Source organism: Ochotona curzoniae, unplaced genomic scaffold, assembly GCF_017591425.1.
Source record: "Ochotona curzoniae isolate NIBS_2020 unplaced genomic scaffold, NIBS_Ocur_1.0 contig_2723, whole genome shotgun sequence".
In the NCBI taxonomy this organism is placed as follows: domain Eukaryota; kingdom Metazoa; phylum Chordata; class Mammalia; order Lagomorpha; family Ochotonidae; genus Ochotona; species Ochotona curzoniae.
Genome location: NW_024465573.1, coordinates 10,028,378 through 10,048,596, shown reverse-complemented (window position 1 = coordinate 10,048,596; position 20,219 = coordinate 10,028,378). Strand labels below are relative to the sequence as shown.

The 20,219-nt window shown below is 38.1% G+C and overlaps 1 protein-coding gene across 2 annotated transcripts in view; it reads right to left on the bottom strand.

The window, feature by feature from the left end:
* The window catches only part of CNTN5 (contactin 5), a 1,028,052-nt gene that overhangs the window by 6,979 nt on the left and 1,000,854 nt on the right, over positions 1 to 20,219 (bottom strand). For both annotated transcript variants that reach the window (XM_040976845.1, XM_040976846.1), the window contains 2 exons: positions 7,318 to 7,504; positions 6,757 to 6,869 (listed from right to left, as the gene is read on the bottom strand). In XM_040976845.1, coding sequence (XP_040832779.1) covers positions 6,757 to 6,869; positions 7,318 to 7,504 — 300 coding nt within the window. The remainder of the gene's footprint in view (positions 1 to 6,756; positions 6,870 to 7,317; positions 7,505 to 20,219) is intronic.

The window sequence follows — 20,219 nt, the reverse complement described above, 5'->3', positions numbered from 1 at the left end:
ATTCTCTCCTCTGTATTCTGGTAGTCAGTGCTCTCTGTATCACTTTATTTCACAGTTTTAAATTTATTTTGAGGTCTTGGGAGGGAAGTTACTTCACATATATCCTATGTATCAGTGTTGCTCTGAGTCAGTCTCTTTTTGGAAAGGACCCCATAGCTTCAGTGTAAACATAAAATAATACATTTATTAAAGATTGTTGAACATCTCATATAGGCCAGATACATTCCATAGACTGGGGATTCATGAACAAAGAATCTTCTTTATGGCACCTATAATCTAAAACTTGATGGGTAGCTAATTAAATGAAGTGTAAAATGTACCACAAGGGGAAATATATTTGGTGTCTCAGCAAAGCCTGGATTGAGGAATTAGGTTTCAGGAATTGGGACTACCTCGTGGTGGATACCTGCAGCAGAACATCTTCCTGGAGGCAGTCTTTGGGCTTAAAAATGACAAAATGATCCCAATGTATGCCTCTTATTTTAACAGTAGCACTGTAATGAATTAGAATTCTGATCATCCAAAAGAGATAATTATAAAACAAATGTAGGGGAATGAGAAAGCATGTAAATTGGTGGGGATAGGCAGGGTAGTGACTGTTGTAGAGGACATTGTTATTATGATTCAATAAATTACACTTCTTGTGAGAAAGAATGCAGTCAGCTATGCATATCTAATGTTCCTGTAAAATCCAGAACTGAAGAAAAAATTGTGGATCATTTGAGATTTAGGAACAAAAGGTAAAAAGGGGGGGAAAAGTCAGTTAATGGTAGAAAAATCAGTTTGAAATTAAATGTGACTTTTACCAATGCATCCAGGAAAATGTAGTGTTATGCATGAGTAAGTAGGTAAGCTAAGTGACAAGACAAAGAGGAGCTAGAAGAGAAGCGGGGAGACACAAATGCCACAAATGCCAGAGAAGACATTTGCTGTAGGACCTTTAAGAAAAGACTTTCTCTTGGGAAATTTCAGATATTTGTTTATGAGGCATTTCCATTTTACTGTTGCTGCTAACACTTTCATAAAGTCCACTTCATATACATGTTTGCTATTCTGAGCTTTTATTTAAAATGTTTTGTTATGAAAAAACTCAAGCTTACTATAATGTAGCTGGCATCATGAACCTTGTTAGCTCTGCCATCACTAACTTAAACTGCCATATAAGGATGTTATTAATTTGTAGAAACACAAGGAGGAGGTTGTCTCATGTTGGAATGAAATATAGGAAATTATAGAGTGTGAAGTGGCGGTTGACCAAAAGCTCTGTTGGAAATTAGAGAAATACAGAGGTGAGCTGTAAAATTCTACAGGGAATGAATCACATGGCCTCCTCAAGCACATATGTATTTTGGAGTCTGGAAGGCTTTACTTGGTATACCAGTTGCATAAATAGATGAAATCAGTTGTTTGCATTGACACATAATATAACAAGTAAATTTTGAGCCAACTTTTCTTCCCACTTTCCTTTAGCTGCATAAACAAGTAGAAAGTAGAAGAGATGAGGAAGAGATGTATTATCTGCAAGGATAGTGAAGCCCATGGGAAGCTGGTTTCCAGAGGTACATGAGAAAATATAATTTTTTTCTTGGTTTACATCTTAAGGTTTTGTGCTGAACTCATGGATAATTTGTGTCTTCTGAGCACATATGAATTTCTTTTAGCCGGGATGGGGACATTGAGCAAGTGAAGACAGTTCCTGGGTATTATTCCTTGTCTCAGATTTTCCCTTTCACTCAGCAATAAGTGTAAAAGAAAAATAAAATAGGGATAAAATGGTTGTTGCACATTTTAATTCTGATTAAAAATTTTTTATGGCATATAAAAAAGAACATTTTCAAGCCCATTAAGGATTATAGTAAAATACATTATAGTTCACAATTTTGTTATTAAAAATTTTTTAACCAAATTGTTATGGCTAGATTTATATTATGTGCCAAAATATTAAGGACTCTAGATGCAACCTGGACATAAGGTAGGGGAGTTATAAAAATAAAGTTTCTTCAGTTACTAGTATTTATTTAGGAAAAATATGTCGAATCAGGGAGGTTTTATCTGGTGTTTTTGTTCCAATTTTGCAAGCACTTATAAATAATATATGAAAGTATGCATTTGTTTTAGAATTGGGAAGTGTAAATAGAATGAAGTGTCACGTGCTAATTAATTTAAGGAGGCCATAGATATGCTAAATATGTTATCAAATTTGATTTAACTACTTCTCAAATCAATAGTCTTTTGCCAGGTGAATAGTTTATGATACCACAACAAGGGTTGCCTATGGTCTTACCCCAACATTTCTCTGCTCTTCACTGCTTCAATTCCTCTTGTTAATGGGGGGTTTATTGTGTTGATGTTATTACTGTTAAATCTTGAATTCTTAAAATTCCACAAAATCCAAGATCTTAGTCTGGAAAACCAATCAGTGAGCTACACTGTCAACAAGTAGTGCATAATGTTTAACTGAAGTGATTAAATTGTAATGTCTAATATACCATACATGGCTCAATTGCATGCCTTTTCTACTACATTCTGGGTTTGGACACCCTTTTGCTGGCACTTTGATCTCTTAAGGAAGTAAAATGTGTGCTTCTGCTTTTTGCATGTGTTTCTTCCAAAATTCGCATGTCACATTTAACTGGTGATTAGGTCCTGAGGGCTTCTCCTCTAAGGGCTTGGAGTAAAGCCCTTACAAAAGAGGTTGCATGCAGGGTTTGGCTTTTTGCCCTTTCTGCTTCTAATAGGTGAAGACAGCATTCCCCTGCAGGAAGCACCACACTGCTGTGGATTTCTCAAAGTCCAGAACTGTGAAAATACGGTTTTCTTCTCTGTAAGTGAGGGCTCTCAGGTATTCTGTTGCAAAGCACAAATTCATTAAACAAACAGAATGGTTAGGACTGATATTGTGGGGCAGTGGAAGAAGCTGCCACCTGAGACACTGGCATCCCGCACAGGGGCCTGTCTGAGTCATGGCTGGTCCACTTCCAGTCTAGTCCAATGGCCTGAGAAGGTGACCCAAGGATTCTTGTGACCCATGTGGGAGAACTGGATGAGCTTTGCTGATTTCACCTGGCTCAGCCCTGGCTGTGGCCACCATTTGCCAAATGAACCAGCAGATGGAAGATTCTCCTCACTTTCTCTCTCTCTCTGAATTTCATAAATAAATTAAACTTCTAAAAATGGATTGATCAAATGTCAAAATCTGCTGATTATCTTATGTGTTTTTTTCTGGTCTTTTTTGAATGAGGAAGAGTTTAGTGGATTCCATATGGGTCTAATGTATTTGCCAACTGTAGGTTCTTCAATATTTATCATTTTTCAGTTATTTTACAATCTCACTTTTCTGAATGAAAACCTGTTGGACTGCATCAAAAGGTAGATTACAAAAGTCCCTGAATTTCTTTTACAACATTCTTTGACTCTAACTTGTCATCCTTAAACTGACATAGCACAATGTTTCTAATGATCCCTTAGCTGTAAAAAAAATAATTGACAATGAATGAAAATAAAGGAAGCCCTCTTTTTTATTTTCCAATCAATTATAGAAAGTCTTTCTTCCACTAATAGTAGCAAATCTTCTATCTCAAATTTTCCAATAATTTAACAGGCAATTTAATTTTATAAGGTTGAGCCTCTTAAAGGGGTAAATGAGTAGTCTGTGTGCTCCTACTTTTGTTAGTCTTTGTGACAACCCAAACTATTGTGTCAAGAAAAGGTGGTGGTATTCTGGAGCTGGTAGTAGGACTTTGGAATGCAGTAGGCATCAAAGAGACATTTTGTTGCTTCTGAGTATCCTGCCCAGCTCACACTCCTGCGTATGTGTGCACCTCCCTGTAGCTGCCCCAATGTCTCAACTCTCATATTCAGATCCCTGCACGTGAGTCATGCTCATGAGAGGGGACCCCAACCTGATGTTTCCTGGATTACAACTCTTCCTAGTCGGTTGTTGCATTCCTGCATCATTGTGCCTAGGTCAAGAGAAGCTTTCATGAGCTGTTATCGGTCCTGAGAAAACTAGACCTTCCCATGATAATCTAGACTCTGCATTCATCCCTGGTGTCCTATACATCAGGTGATCCTTCCTGTCAGAAGTTTTCTCACTTAGGATTATTCTGTCTATCGGAATTTCTAGAAGGGTTGACTTGAAAAAGAGAAAGACTTGAGGTTTCACTCCAGTTGTAATCAGGAGGCTCTTTCTCATTTTTGAAGGATTAGCTATTGAAAGCATGAGAGAGAGAGAGAGATTGAGTGAGTGCTTCCATCTGTGAGCACACTCTCCAGATGGTCACAATGGGCAAGACTCAACAAGGCCAAAGTACTAGTCAGGAGCTTCATCTGGGTCTCCCACATGAGTGAAAGGGACCCAAAACCTTGGGCATATTAGCAGGGAAATGGATTGAAAGTGGAACAGGCATGAGTTGAAGCAAGGCGCTTATGTCCCCAAAGACTCATTTCTTATGGATTAGTTTATCCAATCTCAGGGATACAATGAAATGCTACTCTTTGAGGAAACAAAAGGGAGAAACATTCTCTTGCATTGTGTGCTTCCTTGTCACAGGTTACACACTAAGCTGGAGAAAGTGACTGTGTAGCGAGAAGATATTCCAAGGTGATTTATGCTGTTTCCAGTAGAGGGAGATAGCAGGCAACTTTTAAAGATCAGTTGGTTTTGTTAACATATTTTACGATTTTCCCTCACCAGGGACTATCTTCTACTAGCAGTAAGGAAAATAGTAGATTTTTTTATATGATATATGTGAAGTGCTTTTACACAAATTAATTCTACCCTTAAAATAATGGTAGATGGTAGGTAGTAGTAGTATTGCCATTCTCTCTCTCTCTCTCTTTTTTTTTTTTGTCAGTTTTGAAATTAAGGACATGAAACCTGGAAATGGTAAACAAGTGACTGAAAATTATACAATTAGTTTTTAATTATACTATGGAAAAACTTTGCCTGACTCAGATGCCGGTCATCTTCCGTAAACACAACACAACAAGTTGAAAACCATGCTGGAAATAAGCAAATGAGATTATATACACAAGTCTGTGATTGTGTGAGATATTTCTAACTGGGTCAAAATTAATTAGTTTACTAAAAAATTCTAGTAATGTTGAGGACAAAGAGATAAGAAACAGTCCTTTTTCTTCTTTGGATTAACAGGGGAGACAGTCACATATAAATTTCTAAGAGTGATGATGAAGATAGAGAGCTCTATGTGCACAAAGAGTAGAAGCATAACTGGAGAACCCTCTGTCCAACATCAAGTTTTTGTGTTATTATTAGAAAGGCAGGTCATATTTATGGAGACAAGGAGAAACAGAGAGAAAGATCTTCTATCCTCTGGTTCACTACCCGAATAGTTGCAGCGGCTGGAGCTGAGCTGATCTGAATCCAGAATCCAGGAGCTAGGGGTTCTTCTGGGTCTTCCACGGTGCAGGGTCCAAAGGCTTTGGCACATCCTTTACTTCTTTCCCAGGCCATAAGCAAAGAGCTGAATGGAAAGTGAAGCAATGCGGACACAAACCAGTGCCCATATATGATCCTACCACTTGGTATTTCTCTGTTCTTACCTGGGGGTGAGGCCTAAAACCTCATAATTCTTCCAGTTGGCCATATGATTTTTATGTTTCATCTTTCTTGCACTCCATCTGTCAGTGTGAGTTGGCTAGCTAGGGTCCTGATGGTTTTGTGCTATTTGTGAATGGTCTATTAATGTTGCTCATCATTGCAGGGTGTATTGATCTTAGAGGGAATACTTTGGGGACACGGTATTTGGAGAAGACTGTGGCAAGGGGAGACCCAAAGGAAAGGTACAGAAAATGGTTCACTTCCTTTCCTCTAAAGGATCAAATTTAAAATCCCTAAGGATTAAGGGAAGATTTGAGTTTGTGTTCATCGGTTAAAATGTCTGAGACCCATACTAATTACAGTAATTCTATAGTTTCTGCTTGAAAATATTAATAGGAATTATTTTTTAAAAATATATTCCTCTTATAAAATCTTCATTTTTCAGCCTCAGAATGTTAGCACTTTACTAAAACACTGTGTTATCATCTCTGAGAGTTGAAAATTCACTCTAATGATGATTTTAGTCTAAATATTATTGAAATATTATAAAATTCTATAAATACAAATAACATCCAACTAATGATTCTGCACAGAGTGTAAGGAAATAGAAATTGGATCTGATGGAACAAGAATTTGAAATTAAACCAATTCAATACACGGCCCACATATATATATATATATAACTGGAAAGACAACATTTTTTTCGAGAGCAGTATAAATGTTTTCATATTTTCAGATTTTCTGTCATATAGCAGGATGACTGTGTGTGAGACGTCTCGTGTTCGTCCTATTCACAGACATTTTCCAGTGTTCTGGCCTTAGCATTGTTTTTCTTCGTCTGTCTCTTTGGTGACAGAAAATCATTCAAGTATAGTCATCCAGTTTTTGCCATCTGCCATCTCGGTGCTGGGAGAATATGTCAGCCAGTCTCTGCCTGGCGTCTTGCCTCTTTGAGCCATCCCTCACACCACATTCAGATGGTTGATGCTTTTGTTATTCTTTCTTTTCCTATGCCTTGAGGTTGAAATCAAAGTGACTATCTTGGCCTCCCCACCTGTAGGAAACCTCGCTCTCAAATCTAGGTAGCAAGTGACTGAGATAGAATACTCTTTTATTTTTTATACCTTCTGATCTAATCCCATAATAAGTAGTTGGAAATAAGTATCTATGCAAGAGAGTGAAGAGACACTAACCTTATAACCAAGGACTTCAGATTCATTGGCTAATGGTCTGACAGGTTCCCAGCCCAGGGCAACCTGGGAACCTTGCTGCTCCCACCTGAGGTTGCTAGGTGCTTGACTGGGAGCTGCAAGATAAAAAATTGAAAGTGAAATGACAATCAATGATTCTTAAAAACATTTCTTCATTTAAACCCTTGCTAGCATTTCAATCCTTTCCAAGTTTAGTGGTTGGCCGACACCACAGGCTTCTTTCCAGCTGGAGTCAGATAAGGAGAGTTTTGCTGCAGGAGTGTCATTTTAACAGCTACTCTACTGAGCTTTTGAACTCTGAATCCTTTTATCTCCCTTCTGTGTCAAAACCGCTTAGCCTTGTTTCATGGGGAGATAACCTTTATCTACTGTGAATGTAAAATTTTCTAAGTTGGTTTTGGAATTCAGATCGAAGCAGTGAAGCAAGACTAGGAATCAAACTCCCCTTTGACTTTGCTTATTATGTACCTCCCATTTGGTTTTCAGAAATGTTAAAAGATGTTTCTCTTTGTCTGAAACAAACAAAAAACCCAGATGACTTACGGGATTTCTTGGTGGTTGCACTCACTTCGCTGCTGGGTGGCCCATATCCAGCTCCATTGTAAGCCCTCACTGTGAAGTGATATAACGTGTTTCCTTCTAATCCTGTCAGGATGACAAATGACTCATTCCCCCTGGTTTTGACAGTTTCGGCCGCATCTTCTTGTTCCATGTCTTTCCAGTAACCGACCTGTCAATAAGGTATCACATGACACATTAATTTTGAAGTTTCCTTGGTACTTGTGACTGCTTGAACTTTTTCCTGATGGTGCTGGACCAATCCTGGAAAAAAACTTACCCACTGTAACATTTAAATAACAGGTGAGGCCTAAATGATGGATGGGGCTAAATATTGCAGCCCTAATCACTGCCTGATTTGCGTCTGTGTGAACTTGAGGTACTCGCTGAGGTAACAAAAGGGGCCGTCCTGAAAGAGCATGCTGCTACTACGGTACAATCATTCGAAGAAATTGAACACATTGCTTTTCTCTCACAGGTTATCAGAACTATTAATCATTCAAAATTGTGAAAGTTTGAATTATATGAGAAAGGGACAAGAACAACATTTTTTTCTTTGGGGCTTTACAGAAAATTGTATCCATTTAATGGAGAAGATAGAATACCCTAGATACTTGGGGGGGGGCGGCAGTTTACATGTAAAAAAATAACATTGTCAGCATAGAGGGAGAGGGAAAAGCAACATCTTCCTCTTTTTAAACATTTATTTGTTCGAAAGGAGGCATGATATAAAGGTAGGGTTGATGCGAGAGAAGGAGATCTACCATTTGCTAATTCATTCCCCAAAGGGCTGGAAGGGCCAGGGCTTGGATCAAGTTGGAACAAGGCACCTGTACTCCATCTGGGTCCTGGTGGTTAAAATTTGAAGTACGTTTAATGCCTTTCCTTGCTTTTTAATCGTACCCATTCTGCTTTCCTTTAAATAAACCCAAAGCCAGACACCACCTATTTCAGATTTTCTTCGACCAAGGTTGCTGCTCTACAATGTGGGCACTGCAAAGCTTGCTTGAAACTTGCACCTGTTCTGGAGTCTCTCTAGGATTATCATTACATAGATGGTTACAGAAAGCATTGTCAGGTCTGACCTCAGGGATGAACAATGGAATTACCATGAAGCATTACAAATAGCCTAGCAGGTAGCTGCAGGCAAAAGGAACAGGAGAAAGGAAGGACATTATAAATTGCAATCGCAGCTTTTGGAAATTAAATTCTATTCTCTTTCTTGTTTTACAATACATTATTGCTATTTAGCCTTCTCCTTTCTGGTGATATTTTATACAGAATATGCTATGGGTAAGCAAGTTTATAATGTAGTTGCCCTGAGAAGGACATGTTGATGGATGGGACTTTGGCTCTGTCTATTATGGAGTGATTGCATTTTCAACTATACAAGAACTATATGCATGATGTTAGTCTGGAACACTGATATTGTAAGAACTGACTCAAAGAGTGACCCCAAGACTGAAACTCCCCCCCCCCATCCTGGACTCAGTACCACTTTGTATGCCTTGAATGCCTGCATACCCAGTACTGCCTTAAATCCTCTATGTCTCAGTCCCCTTGAATACCTGGTTACCCAACACTACCGTAAATATCCCAGTTCTCAACCCCACCCCCCCATTAAGGCCCACTTGCCTAATTAAGCTTAGTGACCTAAAGCTTTGAACTGTGTACTCCACTCATCCCCTGAGGCTGTTCTCCCAGTGTCTATTTACAGCTGCATCTGCCAATCCCTAACTCTAACCCACTCCAAGGCTGTAACAATGCCTCTTCCTTTTGTTCCCTGCCTCTTTTGCTCTCCTCCTCCTCTCTCCCTCTCTTTCTCCTTGTGCTCTCTGTCTCTGCTCCTCTCTCTTTCTCTCTTTCTTCTGCTCTCTCTCTCTCTCTATTTGTTCTCTCTGTCTCCCTGCTCTACTTTTACATTCTTCTTGCCCCACACAACCTCCTGGGCTGGAATAAAGGCCTCTGCTGTGGCTCACTTGCTGTGTCTGGTGTCTTGGAGAAAAGCTAACAAATGTTACCAATTGTTGTGTTCCAGGAGTTGTTGAATAGTGAAGGGACCTTACATACAGACTGAATACGTTGGTGTTCAGCATCTATTTCACAACCAAGTGTACCATTTTATACTGAAGAATATAGCAAGTTAATGTTCATCTTTCTTAACTTGCTTTGTAGTTAGGGTTCTAGAAGCCATTTAGATTCAACTAGTCACATGAAAATATGTAAGATTTGAAAGTAGAAGTAGGATGAAGGCTGAACCTTTGCGCTTTAGCTTTTCTGCTGGGAGCACAAAAATTGGAGTAATTCTTTTTTTCCTTCTTTTGCAGTGGCATTAATATACATCACATTGCATAGCCACTAGCTGGATGGAGGTCAAGAAGGGTGACAGGCAGCTATTTCGAAGGTACAACTTAGAGTGGGATTGGTGGGATTCTGAAATTGACAACAACAGAGGGCTGTAGATGGTGATGCTTTCTGACTGATCCCAAGTTACTATGTTAACTTTCTAACCATGGCAGTGCTGTGTGCTTTGGGAGTTGGTGGTCTCAAGCTTGTAACTTAGTCCTATATCTTGACTTTGAAAATCATTCTTGAAAGAATACTCAGCAGCCTGCTAAATTAACTTTTCAGTGATTTTATAAGCCATCTAAAACCTGTCATAAACTACTCCTTGCCTAAACTAGGTAGACCATTTCTTCATAACAGAATCCTGCCGGATACATCCCCATGAACGACCAATTTTTATTTTTTAAGTGGTTACCCTGCTGATCAGTTGTGTCTCCCCATGAATTCAATGAGCAAACAGCTGGGTTAATGAACTGCAGAAATCTGCTTTTTAAAGATGGAATCTTCTTTTATCTAATTCTGGGCCCATTATTGTCCATTCCAAGAAGTGGTTCATGTTGCTTGGTCTCTGAACATATTTTTAGCTGAAAAACTGTTACTTTCAAGCTACAAAATTGGCTTGGAAGTTGTTGGATGAACAAATGTGTATCTTTCCTTTCCAATGATGTATATGATTTCCTGTTCAGTTTCAATTATCCTTAACTAGCTACATTATTTTAAATATATTTAGGCATATATTTTGAGGGGGGCTGTGTGTGACTACATTAAACAAAGTACAGACTTTAAAGAAATACATATTTCTATACAAATTCTGGACTTGTAAATATTGCATGTTTGATGTTATGATTAAGCACCACAAAACCTGAACATGCCAAATAAAAGACAAAATATTTCATGAGTAGCAGATTTTGAGGAAATAGAGCAAGTTCTAAATGCAACAGCTGAAACAGGAATAATTACTTTGAGGAAAATAGATATCTTTTTCCCATTTTTAGCACATAAGGAAAATATTTATTTATTCATCATTTGATAGGCAGAAACACAGGGAAGTACAATGAGATCTTCCTTTTTCTGATTCATTCCTCAAATGACACAACTGCCTGGACTGAGCCGCACTGAATCCTGGAGCCGGAAACTCCATCCTGGTCTCTGATGTTGGAGACATGGGCCCAAGCTATTGAATCATTATCGAATACCTTCCCTAGCATGTTACCAGGAGCATGCATCAGAAGTGGAGCAGCCAGGACTCGGGGGATGCAATGCCACTAATTCAAGCAGGAGCTGAACTGTTCCACAATTGCAGCCCCATAAAGTATTGCCAAAAATGCAAGATGGAAAGTATTAAAAATTCCCAGTGAAAGGATCATTCATTATTTAAGTTTTTAATGTGTTCATGTGTGTGTGAAACTATATTTTCATTCAGTTTCTTTACTCAGATGCAGCTTTTATCAGCCCATCGATTTGATAAGTGAAATTATTAGTGATGAAGTAAAAATACTAATGTATAAATATTGAAATGTACATGCATAGACCACACACTTTTTTTAAAAAAAGATTTATTTTTATTATTTTTTCATTGGAAAGGCGGATATACAGAGAGGAGAGACAGAGAGGAAGATCTTCCATCCGATGATTCACTCCCCAAGTGAGTGCAACGGCCAATGCTATGCCAATCCGAAGCCAGGAGCCTCTTCCGGGTCTCCCACACACGGGTGTCGTCCTCGAAAGCTTTGGGCCGTCCTTGACTGCTTTCCCAGGCCACAAGCAGGGAGCTGGATGGGAAGCGAGGCCACCGGGATTAGAACCGGCGCCCATATGGGATCCCAGGCGTGCTAGGTGAGGACCTTAACCACTTGTGCCATCGCGCCGGGCCCCTGACCACACACTTTTAAAAAATATTTTATTATTATCATTTTGTGATACAGTTCCATCGGCTTCTGGCATTTCTCTTATCCCCTCCCCAATTCCCTCCCCCCGACCTAGTTCCTCTATATAATTACTAAAATATAGTTCTTCATACGCAGTCATATGTCCATCATTGTGGGCATGGACAATGGCAGAGTCCAGAATCCTATTGTCAAGATATAATGAACAGTTTCATTGCAAGTCCATCTTTGTTTGGAAGTAGAGATGCATACTACATTGTATCCTCACATCTGGATGTTAGTCTCCATTTCACTGCCACTGTACATCCCCTTAAATGAAAAATCATAATACAACAATCAACAGCAGAAAGAAAAATAGAAATTTACAATGCCATGAAGTTAAATGACATGTTACTAGATATGACAGTCTCCATTACACAGCTACTATACATCCCCTTAAATGAAAAGCCAGAAAAAAAACTCAACATCCAGGAGAAAAAAGAAATTAACAACACCATGAAGTTAAATAACATGCTACAAAATGCCTAACGTGTAGCTGAAGAGATGAAAATCAAGAACCTTCTTGAAGAAAATGATGTTGCTGTATGATCTATGAGTCATTGAAGGATTTAATCAGAAGAAAGTATTTTGAAGAGATAAAAGTAACAGAAAACAACAGAATCCATGCAATATACTTTCTACAGATTTTTGTTGGTGAAGTGTTTCTCTTCTAGACAATAAATAGATGTTGTTTTGTTTTTTAATCCAGTCTACTAATCTATGATGTTTGATTGAGCTTAAGTCATTCACATTCAGAATTTAACATGGATGGTCTTGCCATTTTAGGAATGGGTTGTTCATTGGTTTAATCTTCTGTTATCATTTTACTGGGATGTTCTTCCCATTTGCCTTTGGTTTTGGCAGGTGCTATTCCTCTTCTCTGTCAAGAGAACATCTTGAAGTATCATTTGTAGGGCAGGTTTGGAAGAGGCAAATTCTTTTAACTTTTCTTTACTGTGGAAGAATTTTATTTCATTTTCAAAGACAAAAGAAAGCTTTGCTGGATGTTATCCTAGGCCGACAATTTTTTTCTTTTAGAATCTGGAATATGTCACTCCATTCTCTTCTTGCCTGTAGAGTTTCCTGTGAGAGGTCTCCTGTGAGTTTAATTGGCATTCCTTTATATGTCAGTTGAATTTTTTCCACATGCACATTTCAGGATCTTTTCCTTATGTTCAGTTGAAGAGAGCTTGATGATCATGTGTCTTGGTGAAGATAGCTTTTGATCAAGCCTGTTGGGAGTTCTGTGCCCTTCCTGGATGTTATTTCCCAATTCTTTCTCTAGATTAGAGAAATTTTCCTTTATTATTTCATTAAATACATTTGCAAACTCATCTTCTCTTTCTGCACCTTCTGGGACTCCCATAACTCTTATATTTGGCCTCTTAATAGTGTCTTTCAATTCTTGAATACTTGTTTTGGCCTAATCCAGCTCTGCTTCCAGCTTTTTGTTTGTTTCCTCCTGATGACAGGAAATATCTTCCAATTCTGAGATTCTTTCATCTGCTTGCTTCATTCTATTTTGGAGACTCTCCACTTTACTTTTAATTTGCTCTACTATGTTCTTAATTTCTGATATATCAGCCATGATTTGCTTTATTGCTTCCTTAAATTCTTTGGACTCTTGTATGTGTTTCTCACTTTGATCAGAAGCTTTAAAATGAAGTTTATGAATTCTGTATGCTTCATTTTCTCAATGTCTTCATTAGTTAACTCTGAGGTTGGCATAGGGTTTTGCTCCTTTGCAGGGGAATTTTCAGTAATATTCATTGTGCCTTTGTGTCTTCTTTTGCTCTTGGTCATTGTACTTCTGGTTAGTAGAGTCTTCTTTTTGGGGCAGATTTTTAAGCTGTGTTATCCACAGGTCTACAATACGATTTTACTTATTGCAGTTGGCACACAACTTTTTGCTTGCAACCACTTGTGCCACAACCTCTAGCGAGTTCCAGGTCTGGATTCTTATGTTAGATTTCCACCATGGTCTCCACAGCCACAGCTCCTGGCTTACCACTCTCCTCCTCCTGTGATACCGTGCTGAGGCTGCACCGTTGTCTCTGCAACCTTTCTCCCACTTCCAGTTGGAGCAGGTTCCAGGATTAGAGACATCAGGTGTCCTATATAGTTAGGTTGTTGGTGGCAGTGATCTTGTCGGAACCTGTTGGACGTTAGTTAGGTTTGGGTGCCACACGGAGCTATTTTGACCCATACAATGCCACAGTCGGTATTATTTTCCTGTGGGACCTCAGCAATTCGCTGTTCTCAGCGAGTCCTTGTGAGATCAGCACATACGCAGTTTACTGTTGTCCCCCTGCAGTCCTAAAGCTATTGCCACAGTGTACAAAATTGCGCCTGAAGTACCACTACTAGAATTTGCTGATCTGCTGGTTATCAGGTCTGAGGACTACCCAGACCTGTAGTAGGTGGAACCTGTAGAATGCCACATCACTGCAGTTCACTGAGTCAGAAATGAGTTCACTCCCAGCTCAGCCTATGCTCAGTCCTTTCCCTTGCCTTTGCCTCTTTACGCAAAATGACACCCAATTCAGCTCTAGGGGGCTGACTAGGCTGTGAAATCCACGCAGTTCTCACACTGCCCATCTGTTATCTGCCTCTATGTCTCCGCTCCTGGTCAAATCAAACAGACCAGCAGGATGGACAGTTCTTTGTCTTGGTTCACCTCCCAACCTCGCAGTGAAAGTCCCTTCCCACCTGGTTGCTGGTGGAGTTCAGATAGCCATTAGCTGGATGCTGCTGGAGTATCAGTCACTGTAACACCACACTGTTGTGTCCGCTGCTTTCCTGTGTCTGTCAGTCTCTAGGTCCCCCTCTGCTGTTGTTCTGTCCTCTCCTATTTCCTTGAATATGTCCTCTCTGCTTCATCCTGATTAAATGTTTCTCCTTTCATTTAAACATGTCCTTACCCTATTCCGCCATCTTGATTCTGCCCACACATTGTTTTTTTATCCTGGATGTAGTGTTTGCTTTCTTGGGTATAATTTTCTGTACATTTGCTTATATTTAATATATTTATGCTAATAGTGCAGCTATAATTTTACATCCTATCTGACATTATGCATATGAATGGGTTTCCATTTAAAAGGTGACATTCTGTCATATTCCTATATTCTATGGGGCACTTTAAAAATTTTGTGGAAACTGTAATTAGTAGAAGTTTACTTTTATACAAAAAATTTAAGTTTATGCAACTTCTATATTATTTAACCATTATCCTCTTGTGGAACATTTTTGCCATCATTTGACTTTTGCCTTTTTAATTAAAATGTTGGCATAAATATCTTCATATTCATTCACTACCAAGTGATTTCTGCCTACATTTCAACCTTCATCCCTATATCATTTCTTATTTTTTTTGTCTTAATGATTACAATGACATGGTTTCAGTTCATTTTATAATCACAAGCTTAGCCCTCTACTAAATAAGGAATAAAAAAACAGCAAGCATAAAAATCACTGTTCCTCAAGGTTACCCATTCAGAAATATTTCTGAATATGTAGTATTTACCAAGAGTTACACTAGAAGCAAGCTGAACAAAAATGCTGAGTCAAAATAAGCGTAGCAGTATGTCTCTATGCATACAGAACAAGGATGGGCTCCAGTGATGGCTAAAATGTTCCAACAGCTGGATGTTGAACTCTCTGACACTGTCCATGCCTACATTATTGGGAGATATTTCAGTGACAACATGGTGAACTTGTAAATGTTCATAAAAGACACCTATTGTAAAAATGGAGGAGAAATCAGTTGGGAGGGGAGGGAAATTAGGGGTAGGGGAAACCCCAGGGTCTATTAAACTGTGTTATAATACAAAATAATAAGAAAAAGTCATTAACCACCCAAACTTAATAAAATAAAATTTTATACTGTTAATAAGTAGATAAATAAATAAATAAATAAATGTAGCTCCTGCCCTCTTAGATGTACTTAGGATATTAGCCATTGATCTTATAATTTAGATAGCCATTAAAAAACACATACACAGATGTAAAATTGTGTAATTGAGAAGAGCTGTATGTAAAGCTATGTCTGGACAGAGATCTGCTGTTGGAGATAGGACTCCGAGGGGAGACTGTGCTAGGAAAATCCTCCTAGAGACAGCTGAACTGGAGCCTGAGCGGCGTAGCGAGTTAGCTTGCAGAGGAATGCTGAGCGCTGCCTGGAGAGCAGTGAGGGGAGAAGGCTTCCTTGGTGACTCTTCCTATTTCATTATAAGTTATTATAATTGGTATTACTTATAAGGATCCCTGATGATCATTTTCTAAGCTATTTAATTAATTTTTTTTATGATGCACATGCAGCGCTCAATAATTTATCCTAGTGGGATAAAGGATTACAATATGATGAATATATTGGAAAGGGGCCAGAGTAGAGTCAAAAAGAGCAGTTAGGAAACACTGTTGAAATCTAGATAAGAAATGATGACAGCTTAGGTTACGATCATGGCAGTGGACAGTAGACACATGGAGTCAAGAATTATGTAAAGGGTAAAATCAGTAGACTTGTCATCAAGGATTAGTTACAGGGTAGACAAAGAGGGAATTGATAAGATTTCCTGAAAACCATGCACTCTCCAAATGTCCTCAATAGCTGGATATGGGCCAAGTCAAAGCTAGGAGTGAGGAACTTCAAAACCTTGGGCCATTTTCCACTGCTTTCCCAGTCAACAGGGAGCTGCATTGGAAGTGGAGCGACTGGGACTCAAGTTAGCGCTCAACATGGGAGGCTGGCAGTACAAGGTGCAATTTACTTCTTCTGCCATAATGCCAGCCCCTTCTGTAATTGAAGATGGGGATTTTGTTGGTAGTTTTGTTTTTGAAAGTTTGTTCACCTTGTTTTTTGTGTTTGCTTTTGTTCTACCTACTCTTCTTTTCATGTACCTGTTGTTTGTGGACAAACTGTTCCGCCTTCAACCTGTCATCTTGTGGCTCACATTAAAATGCAGCATCCCTCTTCATGCACTTCACATTCTGGCATTCTTTCTCAGCTTTGTTCTGAAATACTGGTTTAAATATTTAGCAGAATCAAGTTTCTATCTTGTTACTTCTGATAAATATTTTATTGCGGTTATTGTGGTTTTGATTTCATTGCATTGTCTTCATATCCTTAATCTCTCTTTAATTATGGAAAACTCTTATCTACTTTACTGAGATGTAGAACCATAGGCTTAAAGTTTTCTTCTGTTCTTCCTATAAACGAATCTTTTACTGGGCAAGGAATTCCTTTAGCACCTCCTCATGTATGTCCTTTCAAAGTTGTTTTCTACTGTCTGATGGCACTGAAGTCTTACCTGACTGTCAGGATTTCTAAAAAGGAATCAAAGGTTTATTTAAATGAGGAAGCATGCAGCTGTGGACTGTGTTTCCCAGATGAGGCCTATGTTGTATATGTAGATGACAGACTATCGGTCTTTAGTGTAAGCCTCCATTCACATTCCTTAAATAACACAAGCTACCCCAGATCTGAGCTGAGACACCTAGTTTCATATCCGTCACTGCAATTGATTTCATGAAAAGATAAAGGAGAAGGGGGCCAGAGGCTATTTCATTTCTTGCTTGAACCTAGAAAATGGGATTTTGAGGCTGGGTCACTGCACAAAGATGAAAAGACAGAAAAACCCAGAAAATACTATAATTTTGTCCCATGGCATTCGCTATGATTGCAGTGAGAATTGTCTATTTTCATGGTTGCAGATACTTCAAGTTACATTAAGGAAAGCTGGCTTTGAATACATTCAATTTACCACCATTGATAAATATGAAAATTTCAACTAATGTGAATTGAGTTTTAGAAGTAGACGTTTCACTGCTAGTCTACATTCTTTGCTAATTTCTCACCTTCAGATATATTTTGGAACCCAATGACTTTTTTCCTGCTGAAATTTAAATTACCTTTTACATTCCTCTTTTCTTATGCAACATAAGATCCTCATGTCCTGTTGAAAAATCATATATATGGGAACACATTTCCCATGGAAGATGAATCTATTCCAGTTGGCAAAGCCCTGCTTGTGTCTTTCATAAATGCCCATCTTTCTAACCTCCAGAGCTTGGTGCAATGTGTATTTATTAAGTGGGCTACTCACAGTCAGTACTCTGAGATAGAGAAGTCAGTGGTATTAGTCTGTATTCATATTAGTTGCTTTGTGCCCAGAGGTAATTTTACTATAAAGGATGCAATTTAATGAATCAAATAAGATAAATAAACAATGCCTAGTTAAACTTTTCAATATTTATGAGGCAGTTCAGCAGTGATTAGAGGATGAGGTGAGGAAGCTTAAAATGCAGCAGGAACATAATAATACATATCACTTGCTGAATAAATTTGTATTTATTTTCCTAGATGCTAGCTAAAGAAAAGAAGATTGGCTATAAATAAAATTGAATTTAATACATGGATTCAATGCAGGTCTTTTGCAAACACCAGTGCCCTTCCTCATTGTCTTTACTCAGATGTTCTAAAAGAAAGCATTGTGAATATAGAACATTCTAGGAGAATTTAATATGACTAACATACTTCAATATGTTTTGTGAGATGATCTGTGAACACAACAGTCTCTTAATACATATTCATTAAATTAAAAAATAAAAGCTTTAATCTGAAGGTAATACATCCAAGTAGAAGAATATTAAACTTTTAAACAGTTGAGCAGTTCATCATATGGGAGTATATATACTTAATCAGATGCTGAGAATGGAGTGGAAGATGTTTAGTTTTAATTTATATTTTAGAAAAGAAAAAAAAGCCAAATAATAATTTGGCTAGCTTAAGGGATTTTAAAAAAGAATATTCGGATTTAAATTTTCTGTGTAAATTAAGAGTGGCCTTAAAATTTTTATTGGAATTTACACTATTTTTTAAAACCATTCTCCATGAACTTCTTGAAGCTTTCTCTTAGAGGATGTGGAGTTCTTATTGATAGAATGTTGACAGAAAAATACAATATAGGTAAAACATCATTGTTTTTAAAAGCCAGAAAAATCAATCACTGTTGTAACATTCAAGATAGGCTATCTGGAGCAGTTGGCAGCACAGGTGGTGTAAATAAGGATAGCGACTGTGAGAGACACAGGAGGGTCTGAGTCTTGATAATGCTTGGCTTCATGACCTGGGAGTGGTTACACAAGGGTGAACTTACTTCATAGTAATGAACTTATCTGCGCATTTATTATTCATTAATTTTTCTTAATATATATTTAAAAGTTCAAAATTTGCCTTGATTTTGGAAAATAAAGTCTTAGCCATTAGATAACTGGCAATTAGTGCATTAACAAACGCTAATGTATGCTTTTTACAAAGTTTAGTTTTCGTTATTGTACTTAGCTACTTTATAAAATTTGTCTATTTCTTAATGTTTTAGGTAAGCCTACGCCTGTATGTATCTGCTTAACACTTGCTGAATTTGTACTTCTATGTGGATAGTACATTGCAGGTGCTTAAGGCATAAGCAATCAAGAGGACTGTTGCAATTTAGTTAACACCAAATATGTGTGTAACTAGGCAATTAGTTAAAATTTAGGCAAGCTGGGGATGCTTGTACTCATGCAATGTATCTGTTTCTTTAAATGTCAGCTTGACATGCCCACTTTCCCAGGATGCACCTACTGCTTCCGGTATCAGAGACCGTCCTCAGAACAGTTGGGTTATGGCCCGTTTCCTTATAAAAAGAGGTGGCCTGGGAGACAGATCTTTCTGCTGTAGACTGAGGTCAGAGATTCTGCTCTTGTTTTCTCGATTTCACCACGGACCGGACACAGACAGTCCTCTTTCAAAGTTGCTTAAAGGTACTGTGTTTAAATTTTCCTTTCTCTTTTATTCCTGGCAACTCTTTGGCCTACACAAATTGGGAGTTTTTCTGTGTTGGGCGGCTCACACTTGGGGATGAATGCAGGTTTATTCCCTCTTTGATAAATCAATTTTATTTCTAAAGACAACACTACTCTCCATTTAGTATTTCTACCTCTGTGGAAGCAAACAATCTGGATTGGCAATTAATATATTCATTGCCCACACCGGAATGGGTGGTTCTATGAGAATATCAGCAAAAGTGATTCAGTATTTGTAGCCCAAAACTCAAGGAATTGTTGTCTACAATGTTCATTTCAGCTTTAAATGAATCCTTTGTGTTCATAAACACGCACCTGGTAATAAAGGGTAGTAAGTGGATAGAAATTTGCTGAGCTTATGGGCACCTGAGCTAAATGAGCTTATGGGCACCTGGGTTAAAGGATGAAAAAAAAATCACCTTTTTAGAGGCAGTGTGGAAAATTCACAGCTGAATTGAGGATGAAAAGTTAAAAGATCCTGAATGTGATAAAAACTTCACCAATAATTTTTTTTGTAATAAAACAATGTATTTAGGCAGTCACTCTAATATGTTTTAAAATAAAATGGGTTATATACAAATGAAAACAGGAAAAACTTTTTAAATCATTCGCCCTTTACGAAGGCATGAATATTGAAACAAATGCAACAAATTAACAAGAACTGAGCAATTAATTTCTCCAGGAACTCTGTAAGGTTGCCTTTCAGTAGGAAAAGAGGGGAAACATGTTAAATATCTAAATATTACTGCCCCAATTTCCTTTTAAAATGGCTTT